General features: G+C 37.3%; 1 protein-coding gene across 1 annotated transcript in view; it reads left to right on the plus strand.

The window, feature by feature from the left end:
* The first annotated feature begins 9905 nt into the window (after window positions 1-9905).
* LOC127955909 (receptor-type tyrosine-protein phosphatase beta) overlaps window positions 9906-19552 on the plus strand; it is a 29138-nt gene continuing 19491 nt past the window's right edge. Inside the window, exons 1-6 of the mRNA XM_052553536.1 lie at window positions 9906-10457; window positions 10622-10910; window positions 13456-13719; window positions 15409-15681; window positions 16757-17026; window positions 19081-19353. Of these exons, the coding sequence (XP_052409496.1) occupies window positions 10404-10457; window positions 10622-10910; window positions 13456-13719; window positions 15409-15681; window positions 16757-17026; window positions 19081-19353 (1423 nt within the window). The 5' untranslated portion in view covers window positions 9906-10403. The remainder of the gene's footprint in view (window positions 10458-10621; window positions 10911-13455; window positions 13720-15408; window positions 15682-16756; window positions 17027-19080; window positions 19354-19552) is intronic.

Here is a 19552-nt window from a genome sequence, read left to right on the forward strand (position 1 = left end):
AGGGCTCCAATCGACCCCCAGCAGGGTTACTCCAGCGGCTGCCTGTCCCTTCGAGACCCTGGTCACACATAGCTATGGACTTCGTCACAGGCCTACCTCTGTCTAGCGGCAACACGGTAGTCCTTACTGTGGTGGACAGGTTCTCGAAGGCCGCACATTTTATTCCCCTCCCCAAATTTCCCTTAGCGAGGGAGACAGCGACTATTGTTCTGGATCAAGTTTTCAGTATTCATGGCCTCCCGGTGAACGTGGTTTCTGACAGGGGTCCCCAATTTGTGTCTAAGTTTTGGGCAGAGTTCTGTCGATAGCTGGGGGCGACTGCGAGTCTTTCCTCTGGGTATCACCCGCAGACAAACGGTCAGGCTGAGTGTGCTAACCAGGATCTGGAGAGAGTCTTGCGTTGTGTGGCGTCCGCAGAAAGTTAAGTTCCAGATTAACTATGGTGGAGTATGCTCATAACTCCCTCCTGGTCTCATCTACGGGTTTGTCTCCCTTCCAGTGCTGTTTAGGCTAACAGCCACCCTTATTCCCCTCCCAAGAATCTGATGCCGCTGTTCCATCTGCGCACTCGTTTATTCAGAGATGCCTCCGTATGTAGAGGATTGCCAGAGAGGCTCTCACTTGAACTGGTGACAGGAACAAGGTGTCAGCGGACCATCACTGTGCTAAGTCACCACTTTACATGTGCAGTCAGAAGGTCTGGTTGTCCTCCATGGTCATTCCTCTCAGACTCCCCTCAGGTAAACTGGGACCCAAATTTATTGGACCGTTTGCCATCTCTAAAGTGCTCAGTCCGGTGTCGGTTCAACTCAGTTTAACCCTCCAGTTTAAGAATATCCGCCCGGTGTTTCATGTCTCCAAGATAAAGCCCATCATTCGCTTCCCCCTTCAGCCCCAGACCACTGTCCTTCAGCCTCCTAGGCTCATTGAGGGGTCTCCTGCTTATACGGTATGGTGGCTCCTTGATGTGAGATGGAGGGGTAGAGGTTATCAATACCTGGTAGCCTGGGAGGGCTATGGTCCAGGGGAGAGATGCTGGATTCTGGCTCGTGACATTCTGGATCGCGCTCTCATTGACCAATTCCATCGGCATCATGGTGAGTCCTCCGGGGACGCCAGGAGGAGTCCCTGAGGGGGAGGTGGTACTGTCATGGTTCAGGGTGCTTCATCTGCTTCCCTGTTGTCTGTGTTCTGTCATTGTCTGCAGCTCATGACCTGGGCAATCAGCACTGGTACATCGGCGCTGGTGTGTGCAGATCACAAGCTGATTGCCCTCACATGTCGCTTGTTCCGATTTTCCCTTATATTCCCTGCTGTGTCTGTCTCTTGTTGTCAGTAGATTTTGTGTTGTCTTTGTGACTTTACTGCATGTCTGTTTCCTTACCTGTTTTCCACTGTGTTGCTCTGGACGTCTAGACGAGGCGTTTTTTTGTTAGCCGCGTGCCCGAGATCCTCTGTCTATTTTTTCCATGTCCCGTTGGGCATTGCACCAGTGGTGGTCTCCACAGCCTGTGTCCGCAGGTTACTGTACGGACAGCTCTGGAGTTGTTACACTTGGTTTTTGTTCATGTGTGTGTCATCACACATTGGATTATTTTTGGAATCACGGTTATACCAAATAAACTCACTTATCCTCTGCATTTGAGTCCTCTCTCTTCACGACACATGTGACTAGAAAGACAATTCTCAAATAACTATTATGATGACTTTTGTTCCACCCGCTTAAATGATAAAAGTACTTGCACTGTAAAATCTATTAAGACTGTGTCTGTTCCCCGAATAGTGAGGTCAAAATATAAATTTAATTTAAAAATCTTATCTTGATTAAACCAAAAACATGTAAAGTAAATGAACAAAAACAATCTTTAAAGTTTGTGCTCATAAATATTAGATCACTCACACCCAAAGCAGTTATTGTAAATGAAATGATCACAGATAATAGTTTTGATGTACCCTGCTTGACATTAGAAATACAATAGCAAATGTAGATTCTACAGCATATAACACTTCAGTTTCATCCATCGCACCCAAAGATAAACTGCAGTGCTTTACAAATATAGGACAGGAAGAGCTAAATAAACTTATCTATGTATCTAAACCAACAACATGTTTATTAGATCCTGTACCCACTAAATTACTGAAAGAGTTGTTACCTGTAGCCGAAGAACCGCTTCTCAATATCATTAACTCGTCGTTATCTTTAGGTCACGTCCCAAAACCATTCAAGCTGGCGGTTCTTAAGCCTCTTATTAAGAAACCAAAACTAGATCCTAGTGAACTAGCAAATTATAGGCCTGTTTCAAATCTTCCATTTATGTCTAAAATTTTTGAAAAAGTGTCTGCTCAATTAAGCACCTTCCTGCACAAAAATTATCTGTATGAAGAATTTCAGTCAGGTTTCAGGCCCCAACATAGCACAGAAACTGCACTTGTTAAAATTACAAATGACCTGCTTCTTGCATCAGATCAAGGCTGCAATAGCCTTGGTCCTAGGTTTCCTTCTGTTTTCAATATACATGTTGCCCCTTGGTAATATTATTAGAAAATACAGAATTATCTTCCACTGTTATGCTGATGATACTCAGCTATGTATCTCAACGAGACCAGATGAAACTTCTCAATTATCTAAGCTAACAGAGTGTGTTAAAAATGTAAAAGATTGGATGACAAATAATTTTCTCCAATTAAATTCGGATAAGACAGAGATATTAATTATTGGACCAAAAAACACTACTCAGAATCTAGTTCATGCATTTATGACCTCTAGACTGGAGTATTTTAATGCACTTCTAGGTGGCTGTCCTGCTTCTTCAATAAACAAGCTACAATTAGTCCAAAATGTAGCAGCTAGAGTCCTAACCAGGTCAAGAAAATGTGATCATATTACCCCAATTTTACAGTCTCTGCACTGGTTACCTAATAAGTTCCATATCAGTTACAAATTATCATTACTTACCTATAAGGTCCTAAATGGTTTAGCTCCTGCATACCTAACTAGCCTTCTACCACTTTACAATCGATCACGCTCCCTAAGGTCACAAAACACTGGACTTTTGGTAGTTCCTAGGATAGCAAAGTCCACTAAAGGAGGTAAAGCTTTTTCACATTTGGCTCCCAAACTCTGAAATAGCCTTCCTGATAATGTTCGGGGTTCAGACACAATCTCTCTGTTTAAAAAACGCATCTCTTTCGCAAAGCATTCAAATCATGTATCTTAAATTGTGAGTGTAGTTGCATCTGATCAAATGTGCATTAATTATTCTTTAGCTTGGGTTAATCTAATTAATTTTACTTTATTGGATCAGCAGCTATGCTAATGATCTCTATTTACACAAGCTCCAGTCTGGATCCAGAACACCTGAGAAGAGATGATGCTGACCCCTCAGATGACCCCAGATGATGCTAACCCTGAATCAACAAACAGAACTAACACATATTGCTACAAGTGTGACTGCATCATATAATAATTATAAATTATTAATAATATTAATAATGTTCATCGTCTGGCTGAATACGTCTTGTATTAATTTTTCTAAAAATCCTGTCATACGTGCACAAACTGACATTCACCACTTATAAGCTATTACTAAATATTGTAGAAACATAATTTTCTGCAAAGTTGCTGTGTAACGATTTGTATGTTAAAAAGCGCTATACAAATAAACTTGAATTGAAATGAATTGAACTGTGGTCTTGTCCTGGTGGTCGTCTTAGACAAGGTCTTTAAAGGGGATCTGTATCTGGGGCTCTATTTGTGCTGGTCTCCACTGTCGTTCAGTGCTGTATAGGTCCTTTCTAGGTGCTGATCTACCATCTGATCTGGATACATACTGGATCCAGGTGACTACAATTACCCTCTGACTTGGATACAGGTGGCTGGATCTGGTGGCTATGGTGACCTCAGAATAATAGAGAAACAGACTAATATTAGCGTAATGCCATTCTTCTAATTATGTAGCAAGTACATCAGGGGTTATGGGAAGTGTTCCTGGTTCCGGTTTACCTAATTAATGCAGCCTAAAAATCCTTTAACGGATTTGGATATTAGAAGCACATTAGTGTGTTATGTGTAAGCCAGGTTAAAGAGATGGGTCTTTAATCTAGATTTAAACTGTAAGAGTGTGTCTGCCTCCCGAACAATGTTAGGTAGGTTATTCCAGAGTTTAGGCACCAAATAGGAAAAGGATCTGCTGCCTGGAGTTGATTTGGATATTTTAGGTATTTTCAAATTGTTTTGAGTTTTGAGAACGCAGCAGACGTGGAGAATTATAATGTAACAAGAGCTCATTCAAATACTGAGGTGCTAAACCATTCAGGGCTTTATAAGTAATAAGCAATATTTTAAAATCAATACGATGTTTGATAGGTAGCAAGTGCAGTGTTGACAGGACCGGGCTAATATGGTCCTACTTCCTGGTTCTAGTAAGAACTCTTGCTGCTGCATTTTGGACTAACTGTAGTTTTTTTACTAAGCATGCAGAACAACCACCCAATAAAGTATTAAAATAATCTAACCTTGAGGTCATAAATGCATGGATTAACATTTCTGCATTTGACATTGAGAGCATAGGCCGTAATTTAGGTATATTTTTGAGATGGAAAAATGCAGTTTTACAAATGCTAGAAACGTGGCTTTCTAATGAAAGATTGCTATCTAATAGCACACCTAGGTTCCTTACTGATGACGAAGAATTGACAGAGCAGTCATCGAGTCTTAGACAGTGTTCTAGGTTATTACATGCAGACTTTTTAGGGGCTATAATTAACACCTCTGTTTTAGTTTTTTTTTCAGCAGTAGAAAATTAAGTGTCGTCCAGTTTTTTATATCGACTATGCATTACATTAGTTTTTCAAATTGGTGTGTTTTGGCGGGCCGCAAAGAAATATAGAGCTGAGTATCATCAGCATAACAGTGAAAGCTAACACCATGTTTCCTGATGATATCTCCCAAGGGTAACATGTAAAGCGTGAAGAGTAATGGTCCTAGTACTGAGCCTTGAGGTACTCCATACTGTACTTGTGATCAATATGATACCTCTTCATTCACTGCTACGAATTGATGGCGGTCGTATATATATGATTTAAACCATGCTAATGCACTTCCATTAATGCCAACAAAGTGTTCTAGTCTACGCAAAATAATGTTGTGGTCAAGACGTAGTCAGCCAGATGATGAACATTATTAATATTATTAATAATTTATAATTATTATATGATGCAGTCACACTTGTAGCAATATTTGTTAGTTCTGTTTGTTTATTCAGGGTAAGCATCATCTGGGGTCCTCTGAGGGGTCAGCATCATCTCTTCTCAGGTGTTCTGGATGCAGACTGGAGCTTGTGTAAATCGTAGTTGCATAACAAAACATAGAAACAAATAGAGACAGGCAAAACATAGAAACAAATAGAGACATTATTAGCATAGCTGCTGATCCAACAAAGTAAAATTAATTACTTTAACCCAATCTAATGAATAAAAATGCGCATTTGATCAGATGCTACTACACTCACAATTTAAGATACATTATTCATGCTTAGCGAAAGAGATGCGTTTTTAATCTAGATTTAAACAGATAGACTGTGTCTGAACCCCGAACATTATCAGGAAGGCTATTCCAGAGTTTGGGAGCCAAATGTGAAAAAGCCCTACCTCCTTTAGTGGACTTTGCTATCTTAGGAACTACCAAAAGTCGAGTGTTTTGTGACCTTAGGGAGCGTGATGGATTGTAACATGGTAGAAGTCTAGTTAGGTACGCAGGAGCTAAACCATTTAGGGTCTTATACATTAGGTAAGTAATGATAATTTGTAACTGACACAGAACTTAATAGGTAGCCAGTGCATAGACTGTAAAATTGGTATAATATGATGGTCATAATATGATCACATTTCCTATACCTTACCATACTTGAACTGGTAAGGACTCTAGCTGCTGCATTTTGGACTACCTGTAGCTTGTTCATTGAAGAAGCAGGACAGCCACCTAGAAGTGCATTACAATAGTCCAGTCTAGAGGTCATGAATGCATGAACTAGCTTTTCTGCATCAGAAACAGATAACATGTTTAGTAGCTTGGCAATGTTTCTAAGATGGAAGAATGCTGTTTTTGTAACATGGGAAATATGACTTTCAAAAGACAATTTGCTGTCTAATATAAAACCCAGATTTCTGACTGTAGAGGAAGTAACAGTACATCCGTCTAGTTGCAGATTGTAATCTACAAGATTCTGTGTAGTGTTTTTTGGTCCAATAATTAATATCTCTGTCTTATCCAAATTTAATTGGAGAAAATTATTTGTCATCCAATCTTTTACATTTTTAACACACTCTGTTAGCTTAGATAATTTAAAAGTTTCATCTGGTCTCATTGAGATATATAGCTGAGTATCATCAGCATAACAGTGGAAACTAATTCCGTATTTTCTAATAATATTACCAAGGGGCAACATGTATATTGAAAACAGAAGGAAACCTAGGACGGATCCTTGTGGCAATTCATTTTTACTGATGATAAATTAGATGACTCCCCATTTAAGTAAACAAAATGGTAGCGATCGGACAGGTAGGATCTAAAACAATCTTAGAGCCTGCCCTTGAATACCTGTATAGTTTTGTAATCGATCTATGAGTATGTCATGATCTATGGTGTCGAACGCAGCACTAAGATCCAGAAGCACTAGTAGAGAGACACAAAACATCAATGTTATTGTCCCACTTCAGGTCCTGAGAGATCTGAATGACTCCTCTGCCCCCACAGTTCTGTTTCTGGTGGTGAGTGGGGGAGTATGGGGGGGGGGGGTTTCCTCCTGAAGTCTATCATCTCCACTGTTTTGAGCGTGTTCAGCTCCAGGTTGTTAAGACTGCACCAGACAGCCAGCTGCTCAACCTCTTGTCTGTAAGCAGACATGTCATCGTCCAGAATGAGACAGATGACTAGAGTGTTGTCTGCAAACTTCAGGAGCTTGACAGAGGGGTCTTTAGATGTGCAGTCGTTGGTGTACAGGGAGAAGAGCAGTGGGAAGAGAACACATCCCCGAGGGGCGCCAGTGTTGCTGGAGTGACTGTTTGACATGTATTTCCCCAATGTCACTAGCCGTTGCCTATCTGTCAGAAAGCTGGTGATTCACTGACAAATAGAGCTAGGAACAGAGAGCTGGGTCTGTTTGGTTTGGAGGTCTGTTGAGATGATGGTGTTGAAAGCCAATCTAAACTCCACAAACAGGATCCTCACATAAGTCCCTGTTTTGTCCAGATGTTGCAGGATGAAGTGCAGTCCCATGTTTACTGCATAATCCATGGACCTGTTTCCTTGGTAAACTGCAGGGGGTCCAGTAAGGGTCCAGTGATATCCTTCTGATAAGCCAGAACCAGTTTTTCAAACAACTTTATGATGACAGACGTTAGAGCCACAGGTCGGTAGCCGTTAAGTCCTGTTATCTTGGGTTTCTTTGGAACAGGGATGATGGTGGAGCATTTTGAAGCAGGAACGGACTTTACACCACTCCAGAGACCTGTAGAAGATCTGTGAAAAGATGGGGGCCAGCTGTTCAGCACAGGTTTTCAGACAGGCTGGTGTAACACCATCTGGGCCAGGTGCCTTTCTTCTTTTGTTCTTCCTGCTGGAGGTATTAACGGTTGTGTAGAGAGATGGTCAGAATGAGTGTGTGTGTGTGGGGTTCAAATCTACAATAAAAATTGTTAGCAAGTTGTTGATTCGCCTCATTGCAGGGGAATGGTGTCTTGTAATTTGTCATGGCTCTCTGACCTTACCACACTGAAGTTGAGTCATTAGAAGTGAACTGATATTTCAACTTTTTAGCTTAGTTCCTTTTAGCCACTATAATCTCTTTATTCTGCGTGTTCCTGGTCTGATTGCACAAGACTCTGCCCCCTTTTCTCTAGGCAGCCTCTTTGGCCTGACGAAGATGTCTGAATTTGGCTGTAAACCATGGTTTATCATTGCTGAATGTTAAATAAGTTCTGGTAGGAATGAATATATCCTCACAGAAACTAATATAGGATGTTACAGTCTCTGTGAGTTCGTCCAAGATCAACAGGTATGACTATGTGTCATTCAAGATCTTGGTGGAGAGAATCGATTGGTTCTCCAAGTGGATCCGAGTTTTTTGGATTCATACTTGCATCAGTCAGTCCTTCTGTCAAGATAGATACACACTGAAAAGTTAGGAGAGTGAATCTGAACAACCGTTATTGAACACAGTTTTTAGAGAACACACCTTTGTTCTGTGTTTCCAACTCAACAGAGAAGGAGATATTAAAGGAATAGTTCACAATAAATTAAAATTTGCTTGTAATATGCCGTATTTTCCGGACTATAAGTCACACTTTTTTTCATAGTTTGGCTGGTCTTCCGTGACTTTTAGTCCGAAAAATACAGTACTTACTCTTAGCCCATCCAAGTAGGTAACTGTTTTCATAAGTTGAACCTGTGGCTCTTGATGATGAATTGAGGAGAGATGAAGCAAAACAATCAGTCTATGCAAGAAATTGAACATTATTTACAGCATTATTACTTAAACCATAGTCTTAGGCAGTGGGGAAATAAGATTATTTTCTGCAAACTGGTCCTTTTTGGCAGTTCGTTTCAATGCACTGGTTCCATTTACTAGTTCATTTACGCTATCACACAATAACGTAACGCACCCAATAATTGTGTGAAATGTGGATATTTTACATGTCTAAAGCATACAAAGTGAATAAATGTCTTCATCAGCTTAACTTTTACATAAGCAATGAGAAACCATAAAATTTAAGTACTTGTTTCAACAATTGAATATCACTGGCTCGTCTCTCTTCAGTCTGAGTTGGAACTGTTTCCTATGTTCAATGTACTGTTCGATGAACTGGAAGGCTGAAAGAGTATGCAAAACCAGAAACACAGGATCATACATGCTGGTATTTTGGCTCATTTCAAGTTGGAGTATCTGCCATGCACATCCGAAAGCTAGTTTGATTGAGTGACTAAAATCTTGAAGCAGCCTTCCTTTCAGAAGTGTTCCTAAAGGAAAGGTCCTAGACTGGTGGCCTTAAATAAGTGAGGCAGGAAGTGGTCATCTGATATACTCATAACCGCACTTTAAGTGACAAGCATTCCAAAAAGTGTGCTGACAGTCCAGGAAGGAGCAGGACTGGAAATGACTATAGATGGTTTGGTGAAAAGATATGTGCTGCTTCAGGGCATCCAACTGCCTCAGACCCTCCCTGAAGTCCCTGAGACTTCCCTGGTTGCCAAGCGTCTACGGACTCAGCCAGAACAACCAGCGGAGCAACACCAGTACAATCTACCAGAGAGCACAGCAGGTCAGGCAAAGCAGAGGCAGAATTATGTTGGGCGACCTACTCTCAGACCAAAGGCACCAGTGTAGAGTCAGATGCTGGTTACACAATAAGTGCCTTGATCATCGATGCAACTGGTATCCAATACTTATACCAGCACAACTAGGTTTCCAGGGTGTGCCAATGTTTCAGGGTGTAACAGCATTTCAGGATTTGCCAGTGTTTCGGGGTATACCAATGTTCCAGAGAGTACAAACTGTCCAGGGAATGCCAATAGTACAGCACCTTCTAAAGCCTGCAGTTGTGTAGTCACCAGCTCACAGCCTGATGCACAGTCTGCTTCATATACAGCTGTGCACTGAACCTTCAAAGCCAACGTCATGTATACACTAAACTAACTTTTATATGTCTGCCATTGCTGCATTGTTCTTGATGTTAGACCCATGTCTCCTAAAACATTTTTCATTTGTTTTTGTTTTTTTACATTCAAAAATGTATGATATACAAATGATCTTAAAAATGAAATAATTTAGTTTTATGGACTTTTTGTGATGCAATAACATTTGCAAATCAATTACAAGATTTCTCTGTTCAACACATCCTTCTGCAGGAGCGCTGAGAACACAGGAAGGAAGTGGGGTTGGGCTGTATTGAATGTTCATGGAGCAGAAAGTCATTGACATCTATTGTTTCAGCAAAAGTTCAAATTCACCGGCATTTATGACCTTAAAGCTTCTGATGGAGCACGCATGCTGAAGAAACACATTTTTTGCCTATTTTTGTGCTAGTCTATTACAGTTTGAGTATTTTAGAGAGACTGTGCAACGTGTCTCCACTGGACTACCAAAAAACAATGGTTCACTAGACATCTGATGGAGGATATCCTTTAGAGACAGGATTGTTTGGCTTCACACTTTCCTGATTGTTGTGGGCTAATGAGTGAAAGTGAGCAGTTCCCACAGAGATCCTCCAGACTGGATTTTCCGAAAAGTACTTTAAAAGAACTCTCTGGAATATATACTAAGGAACGATATGCCTTTTTCAGCTGGATTTTGGTGTATTGACTAAAAACGTCTTTAAAAAAAAAAGAGAAAAGAGAAAAAATAATAATGCTGAGAAAAAAAGCCATTCATGTAGCTGTTTGGGTAGCATGTGGAATATTGGTAAGTTTTAATAAACATTAAAAAAATATATAATAATTATACTACCCTTGATTTCAACTTACAAAAATACTCTTCTGTATGTGGACTTCTGTAAACAGTTTTATCAGTTCAGTTGTTTCTCACTTTTTTCTTCTTCTTTTCTTTATTTTTATTTTATTTTTTAGAGTACTGTGGTGGTAGACACACAGGGATGTAGCATTAAAGTTGTGAAGACCATTTCTACCACAGACTCAATACACATTACACTGAATAATGAAGATGTGAAATGCCAATACACGGTTTCTGTCAGGGACAGACACAATGACTCAAAAGACTGTCATCAAGACCAGGAACATTTGACACATTTTGAGTGCAAAATTGAGAATTTAGATCCTGGAACGTGGCATCACCTGGATATAATATCAAAAGTGGATGGAGAACAACAGACTCAACATACAGTCCCCCTGCCAACTAGTAAGAATTTTGCTTATTAATATCAAATGTTGTATTATTTGCATTGTGTTCAGTCTGATGCAAGTCAAATCAATACGGTTACTCATTGAATAGACTTCTAAAATTTAGATTTTTAAGTAAAAAAAAATGCTGATATAACTTTTTTTGAAGCCTTATTCAGTGTAGTTTTGATTTTATTATTGCTTTTTTTTAATCAAATGACATTCAGTGGCTCAACATAGCCCATACTGACAAAAAGTGAAGGTATTTCATGAAAATTACTGTACACAACAACAACTGCAGCAGCAGAAATAATAATATAATAAAATAGCAAGCTAAACATAAGCTGTCTTTTAAACATTTTTCTAATGCACTAAAAATGTGACTTCAGAGGGGTTAACTTACCATCATATAAACCACAAAGAACATTATTTACTTACAGTTAGTTGTAATAAAAATGTTGGCAAGTTTTAAACAAGTGGTTATTTATTCATTCATTCAATATTTATATTGTGTGTTTGATGATAAATATATAAACAAAAACATAAACTTAACTAAAACATTCTGTTCTTGCAAAAAGAATATGATTTTACAGTCATGTTGTGTGTAACTTTTGATTAAAACAATTGTTTAACTATATAATATAAGACAAAATATGCAAAATATCTCATAGCCACTGGAGCCTCATAAAACGCATGATAAAAGTTGCAATGATAATATTTTAGTAAGCCTTACAAACTTCTGAAAGTTTACATCACCGTTTCCCTAAAAAAAAATATATATATATATATATATATAGGCTTTTTGCAGTATTGCAGAAAATACTAATACTAATAATTAAAGTTCATGATTCTTACACATTTTGAAAATCATGATCATGATTATCTTCAAAAATTTAAGATTACAATCTACAAGGTTCCAGTAATGGAAGTAAAAGGTTGAACATAAAAGGTTGAACATATTAAAATAAAATATTAGCTAAATATTATACACAATTACTATTTTGTCCCCTCACAACTTTCTAATTCGTTCCCTTTATTTGCTTAATTGTGCACCTTCATAAATCGAGCAAATTAATTAGTAAATTGTGTGGATAATTTATTAATATCTTCTTTGATGTCAAGTGCGGTGTCCCATATAAACTTTGGAGCAAGCAGAGAGTCTGCCAAAAGGACTTGGCACATCTTACTGCATTGACCCATTTTGGAAATTCAGAATATTCATAATTATTAACACACTTTTGTGCTTCAAATCCTCTTTATGGAAATAACTGTATGGAAGAACTTGAAAAAAAAAACAAAGATTATGTAAATCTAGAGTTCTGTGTCCAAATCCAAATGGCCAAGTGTCAAAAGCTTCTCTAAATATGAGGAAAGGTTGGCTTGTACTGATAATGTGCTGTGTATTTGCAACTGGGCTAAACTCCAAAACAGGAGTTTGACTGTGGGTCATTTCTTTCAGTCTGTTCTCCCCCTCCCATCCGGCTCATTGTTCTTTTGTTCTAATATACACAAAGACTCGTTAGCTCTCAGAGATCTGATTACAGTAATGCTTATATAACATGTACAGTGGACCCCAAAGGTATTTTGGATATTTAGGTTACCACTGGTTGCATTTGAGAACAAAGTATAAAAAGTGTCTAGAAATCTTTAGTTGTAAATATTCATAAAAACATCACCAGACATACAGAGGCTCCTTCTGTTCAGATTTCAGTGATTAAAACAAAAGACGATGTGGGGCCAGTTAATTTAATTTTGTATTTTGGTGATTGATTAATATTGCATTTTATTAGTAAGCTTGGATAATTAACTTGATCAAAAAATGTAAAAAAAAAAAAAAAAAAAAAAAAAAAACAATGACTGGGTCTCAAGGGGAAAGAGCGTAAAAAAAGTCATTAGAAGAGGTTGCCTGAATTTGACCTTCAACCTTAAAGGTTTCTTATCCTGCCTTCTCACAATACCCTTTCAACAAAGCCTCATTAGGAGGGAGATTTCTTAAAAAAGCAAGGATCGGCGTTATCATGTTTGCACATACAGTAGGTTGCTAGACATGCTGCTCCCTTCTCTAAGAATAATTCACAGCAGGACACATAATGTCCACACCTATTCGTTTCTGTGTAAGAGCTTTTACAGACCATTTTACCATAAGGATTGTTCTGATACTGTCTGTAATAAGCAACAAAACCAAAGGGATCACTGCTTATGATTTGCAAGATATTACTTAATTGCAGTAAATTTAAATGTGCCTTATATACACATCTAAAACATTTCAATATGCCTTATATACACATCTAAAACATTTCAATATGCCTTATATACACATCTAAAACATTTCAATGTGTCTTATATAGACATCTAAAACGTTTTAAATATATATATATATATATATATATATATATATATATATATATATGTAATGCCTGCTACATACAGATTCACTTTAAAATATTTTTTATGTAGATTTTAACATTTAATGCATCAATTAATTATATTTTAAATATTTTATTTATTATTATTATTATTATTTTCCACACTGTTGAAAGGATTTCTAAATGTCTTTTGGTTAGGGCCTTCAGCAGTGGAAAATCTTTGGGTTTCTGGAGATACAAACAGCTTGGAAATTTCATGGCAGCCTGGTCCAGGCAAAACCGAGCGATACTGGATCATGCTTATAGACAGCAGTGGTGTGGGTTCGATCTGGAATTCAACAGTTGCCAGCACAGCCACCTCATGCACAATAAAAGGGCTGATTCCTGGACGACTCTACAATATCACTGTGATTACAGAGGTTGGAGAGCTACAGAATTCAGTGTCTAGACAAGCACAAACAGGTATTTTTCATTTAAATCGTCAGTTATTAATTAAAATAAATTAACATATTTGACAATACAGACACTAAAATGTCACTTCTTCTTCTGTGCCTGTATGATTTTCCTATGCTATATTTTAGGCAGACATGTTAACACCCTTTCCTGTTTTTAGCGCTGAAAGGTCACCTTTGTCTCCTTGTGTTCTGTTAAGTTACGTCATGCTATATCAATCTTAAAACATTGCACTAATTATTATTTCCTACATTCATTGAATTTTTGCGCAATTTTGTTTGATTTGCTATGTTCATTATCACACTATGTGATCTTGACAGCTAATTCTTAAACATACGTAACTTGATTACATTCACGTTTGTTTGGCTTATCAAATTATCCTGAAGCCCTTTTGACACAATCTGTTTGTATACAGTGCTATAGATCTAAAGTGGTCAGGTTTAGTCATTCAATATATTTTTTGAGAATAAAACCAAAAATTAATTTCGTTGAAATTTTCAACCATCAACTGATACCATGAATTACATGAACTTCACAAAAGAAGCATTTGTTAACAAATGGAATATTTTACACACTCCTACACAATAATAAACATTTTGGCTATTTATTTAAACATCAGTAGTGTTTTGGGGGCCAGTTAAAATGCAATCTTTCAAAAACAGGTTTCAAATACCGTTACCGTTAAAAATACTGTTATTTCTCTTTGTATTGTGGAAAAATGCCATTCAAGGAAATGTAACTGCATTTTATATTTTTAAAATGACTTTAGTCACCTTAGTCAGTACTTTGAAACAGTTGGCGCATTTCCATTATAAATTTGCGCAAAACCATGGCGATATTTTATAAATGCGAATTAAAAAGTATTGCAAAATGACAGCATTTCCATTTATCTTATGTTATGCGTTTAAAACGTAACCTTTTGCCTCTCACGATCAAGTCATGGCTATGGATTTTGATGGATTTGGGCTTCAGAAACGTGTGTGGCACGACTGGAATAAACACAAGCATTTACTGGAGTGGCTGTAATCAGCTTCAGTGGCTGTATCAGAGCCACACTGCACCACAGACATGTGCAGTGTCAATTGTCTAAGCGTGGAAAGCCCCTTATACTGGTGTAATTGTCTAAGTTATGGAAAGTTCCCCTTATACTGGAGAGCAGCCACATATTAAGTGTTTCTTGGAGGTTATGGTACATAGAAGAATGATCATATGACTTTTTACATCCACCATTTGACCAGTAATTAAAATAAAAAAAAAAGTTTCCATCGCAGTCTTGCAAATTATTCATTTTTTGCATTGACTGAAAAACCAACTAATGCAAGCTTAAAAACTTTTTGTGCAATATATGAGCATTTTTGTGAAATGTATGCGTTTCTATTAAGCGAATTTTCAATTCAATTTGCGCAATTTGAAGGTTAATGGAAACGCGTCTAGTGTCCCATTTCATTTTATTTCTGTAATGTGGTGTTTTCCCAAACAGAATATGATATAAAAAAGGCAGGCTTAATATTATTTCAATTGTCTGGAAAAAATGGGTTATTATAAACGATAGTGAAGAAAGTTATATTACATTTTGATGAAACATTATGAAGATAAAACTCTCTCTTTCTCTCTCTCTTTCTCTCTCTCAGACTTTAAACATATACATTATAACATATTTAAACGAAATGTAATTGACCTCTTCCTCTCCCTTTACAGTACCAGCTGCTGTCTCTAACCTCAGAGTGGTGAACAATGGTAACAATGGCAACCAGAAAACCCTCAGAGTTCTGTGGGATAAAGCTTCTGGTGATGTAGACAGTTACCTTGTTAATCTGACATTACCTGGTTCAAACTCTTTTGAGAAAGCCGTGTCCCCTAATAGTACAGATGTAGTGTTTGACAGTCTGAGTCCTGGAATGACCTACCAGGTGTCAGTCAGCACCAGGAGTGGAACACTTTCTAATAATACATGGATCACAGTAAAAACTGGTAAGAACAAATAACTTGAGAACTTCTTATGAGTGCACTTTTATGCTGTAAGTGCTCTAAGACACTTTTTTTTTCAACAGTGACTTACTAATTCATAAATATGAGTACATTTTGGGGACGTATTCAGTCAGATTGCTTTTTTAATGTTGATGCTCATGTGATCAAAGACATTCTAACAGCCTCAAAGTACCACCTGACCTAATACATAATCATTGTGAAATGTGTTGCTTGGAACTGCACTAGTCAGAATTAAAATCTGGCTGGCCTGAAGTCATGATTTGAAGAACAAAAAATTAATACTGCCTCATTTGTTGTGGCCTTGTGCTTTCAAAACAAAAACAAAAGCTCTTTTTCTACCACCTCTTTTCAGTTGTGTGAGCGCTTTTTCTACATCAAAATATTTGAAACAAAGCTCTTTCAAAAGCCTGAACAAAATTTCAAGCTGCATTATTGTTTGCCAACAATAACAGAAGCAACAAAAAACACTGATGTTATATTACTACACAGAAACCTTAAAATTATATTTTAAGTGAAACTGAGGTCACTTCAGACAAAAGAAAGTTCACTCCAGCTAGTAAACACTACCATTATTATTACCAATACCACAATTTTCCTCCTTCCCATCTAAATATTTTATTTTCTTCTGTTTAGCTTCTGTTTTAATTTCTTCTTATCCACATTGTTATCAATAGGTGCTTTTGATTAGATGCTTTCTTAACTGCTGTTTTCTCACCACTGTGATGGTGAGTGACACATTTAAAAGACTATTAATCACTGGCCTCAGTGGCCTTTTACAAGATGTAAAATAAGTCTCAGGTGTCTATTATATTTACAGTATATATTCACAGGAGCCCAATGCATAGTCCCTGTTGCTGTCTATCTAATATGAAAGAAAAAAATGAATTTATTCAGCGCTTTTGACTGAATAACTTTAGTAGTTTTAATGAGAATACATTTGTAGAATGCTGCTATTAAATTTGATATTTTTTTTGTAATTTAATTAAATAGATTTAATTTAATAATTTTAATTGATAGTTTTTACTATTTGCATTTAACATTGTGTTTTCCTTATTAGAACCAGGAAAGGTGTCAGATCTGGTGATGGAGAACCTAGCTGATCGTGGCGCACTAAAGATCACTTGGACTCTCCCTTCCGGAGAATGGGAGCATATCCGTGTAGTGCTTTCAAATGGAAGTGAAATCCTTGCTAACCAAACTGTGGACAGAATGGCAAAGGAAATACTCTTGTCATGGTTAAATCTGCAGCCTGGCAGAGTGTACAGCATGGCAGTCAGTGTAGAGAATGGAGGCCTGGCTAATACAGTCTATTACGAGGAGGAAATAGGTAACCATGTGCTGATTCTCTAAATTGGTTGTTTTGTAACTCCAGTCTTGGGGTGCCATCAAATTTGGTATTTCTTCCTTATTTAACGCAGCTGATTCAGATCATTGGCTTCTTAAGAGAGCCCCATGGACTGAATTAAGCAGATGTGCAGAGCAGTGGTTCCCCAGGAATGTAGTTGTGAATTGCTGCTCTAAATAACTATAAATAATCTAAAAATCACTGAAGACACATTTTATCTGTTTTTGAAATAGTTTTATATATTCATCATTCATACTAAAATGGCTATAATTGTGTACAAGCCTTTAAAAGTGTTTGTGCCTGAATTTCAGGACCGCTTTTTTCTAATCAGGAAAATATTTAACACTGGTTATCATAAGTATATTTGTGGCAAGAGCTCTTTTTTAGTCTGCTATGTTCCGTTTGGCCTTATTACTTTCTTTTTTCTTCGTTTCAAATATGAATAAGACAACAGACACTACATTCTTGTATCTCTTCTCCAGTTTAATCTTTGGCCCTGTCCAAACGAATGCGGTCATTTTCAAAACTGCAGCTTTTTCTACGCGGTTTGGCCGTTCTTCCACATGCAAACGCAATGACAGGTCACTGAAACCAAGCATTTTTGAAAATGCCTGCTACGGTGAGGATTTTCAAAAACTCTGGTTGCAATGTTTTCCTGTAGACAGCGAAATCTGAGTTTTTGGTTTGTGACGTTGGAGCAATTGCTGTTATCTTCTTATAATGGAAACTTTGTCAGGCTTCTGATTGGTCAATATGGCTTTATGGTTGAAATTATTTCACCACCTGTTTGTTTGGCGTGCTCTTGACAGTGCACCATAGCATGGGTTTGCATTTTCATGTGGACAGAGATTTTTTTTAAAACAGAAGAAGGAAAAACTTTTATAAAGTTTAAAAAAAAATACCTGTGTACTGTACATGTGGACGTGGCCTTTGACTAATGCCCATTTCAAGTGTTGGAGCCTCCACTAGTTAGCTGATAAGTTGAATCAGTTGTGTTTAATTATGGAGTGTTATTGGTACAACAGGAATACGGTTAGGAACTACTGCTGTATATTATGAATAGTTCACTGAAATGCAATGAGAATCTAAAAATTTTCTTCTTAAATACTCACTTGTGTTTCTTTCTTAGATTGTTTTTAGATTTCCCCCATTTTTCACATGTAGACTCTAGCAGTTTTTACAGGAATGTTTCTAAAGCATGGAAATAAAATATTCATTTACTGTCAAAATGTCGCAAAGCACTTGTTGCAGTTAATGACATAAATACAAAGGTATTACTGTAGTACAGGTTTTCACAGCGATGCCAAAGGACAATTTTGGTTTCTACAAAAAAAACCTTTCAGTTAGCAGTTCTCGAAAGCACTATTTTAGTCATTAAAAAAACCTACTGTCCAATGGAAAGGCTCCAAGCATGTAAAATGTTCTTCATGGAACCATTGCTGCCAGTAATTGTCTCAGCTTTTTAAGAGTGGACTGATTGGGCACAACCCTCCTCCATTTAAAAAAAAATGTGTGTTTTCATTTGTCTTGGGAGAATAGGATTTTAAGCCGTGTTTGGGATGGAACTCAAGCACACTGTATAATGTGTAGACCACACGGTCTGCTGTTTAAAACAATAGTAAATGTAATATGCTATGCCTTTTTGTCATGTGACTTCAACACAAAATTATAAGTTATTTAATATTAATATAAGTCAGCAGAATTTTGAATCTTACTTCTTCCTAAGTATCGCCCCAAGACACAAACAGTAATTCAACATAATTTTTTGCTGTGAAAACAACACTCACTAACCTTTTCTGGGTAAATTTATATTCAATTTTTGAATTGTGACAACAAAATTTAACCTTAAAATTAAGTTGTTTATAACATAACCTTTTTTACTTCACATTTATATTTGTAACCCCCCCCCAAAAATGCCCTGTAATCTAATTTTTTGAAAATAATACTGTTGATTTTTTTTTATTCCTAAAACTATTTCAAACTGTAGTTTGGGTTTTGTAACATATTTCTTTTGGTATTGGTCTATTTCTTTTCAGGTCTTCCGCCAGTATCTCAATTGCACATCCGTCACTCAGACGAGACCTCCCTAAGCGCTCTGTGGACTCACCCCTTGGGCTCATCATCCCGCGACAATTACATCGTACAACTTTTTCAAAGCAACACATCTACAGCTCTTCAGACACGAACGTTGAGTCGTGACATGAGAGAGTGCACGTTTAATGTCCTCACGCCTGGTCGTCTGTTCGACATTACTGTAACCACTACCACAAAGAACCTGCGGAGTTCTGCTACAGTAAAGGGAAGAACATGTAAGCTTATATTGCCATTTTTTTAGAAAATTACTCGGTGCTACTATAACACTAGAAAGAAATAACCATTACTGTCTATAGGACTACAGTAAGTTATGTCTAATTTCAAAACGAATGAATATTCTAGTTAGTTTGTTTGCCCATTAAATAATATTAAAAGATACAACTTTTGATTTTAATAATGTATTAATAATTGCTG

This window comes from Carassius gibelio, chromosome B4 (genome assembly GCF_023724105.1).
Source record: "Carassius gibelio isolate Cgi1373 ecotype wild population from Czech Republic chromosome B4, carGib1.2-hapl.c, whole genome shotgun sequence".
In the NCBI taxonomy this organism is placed as follows: Eukaryota; Metazoa; Chordata; class Actinopteri; order Cypriniformes; family Cyprinidae; genus Carassius; species Carassius gibelio.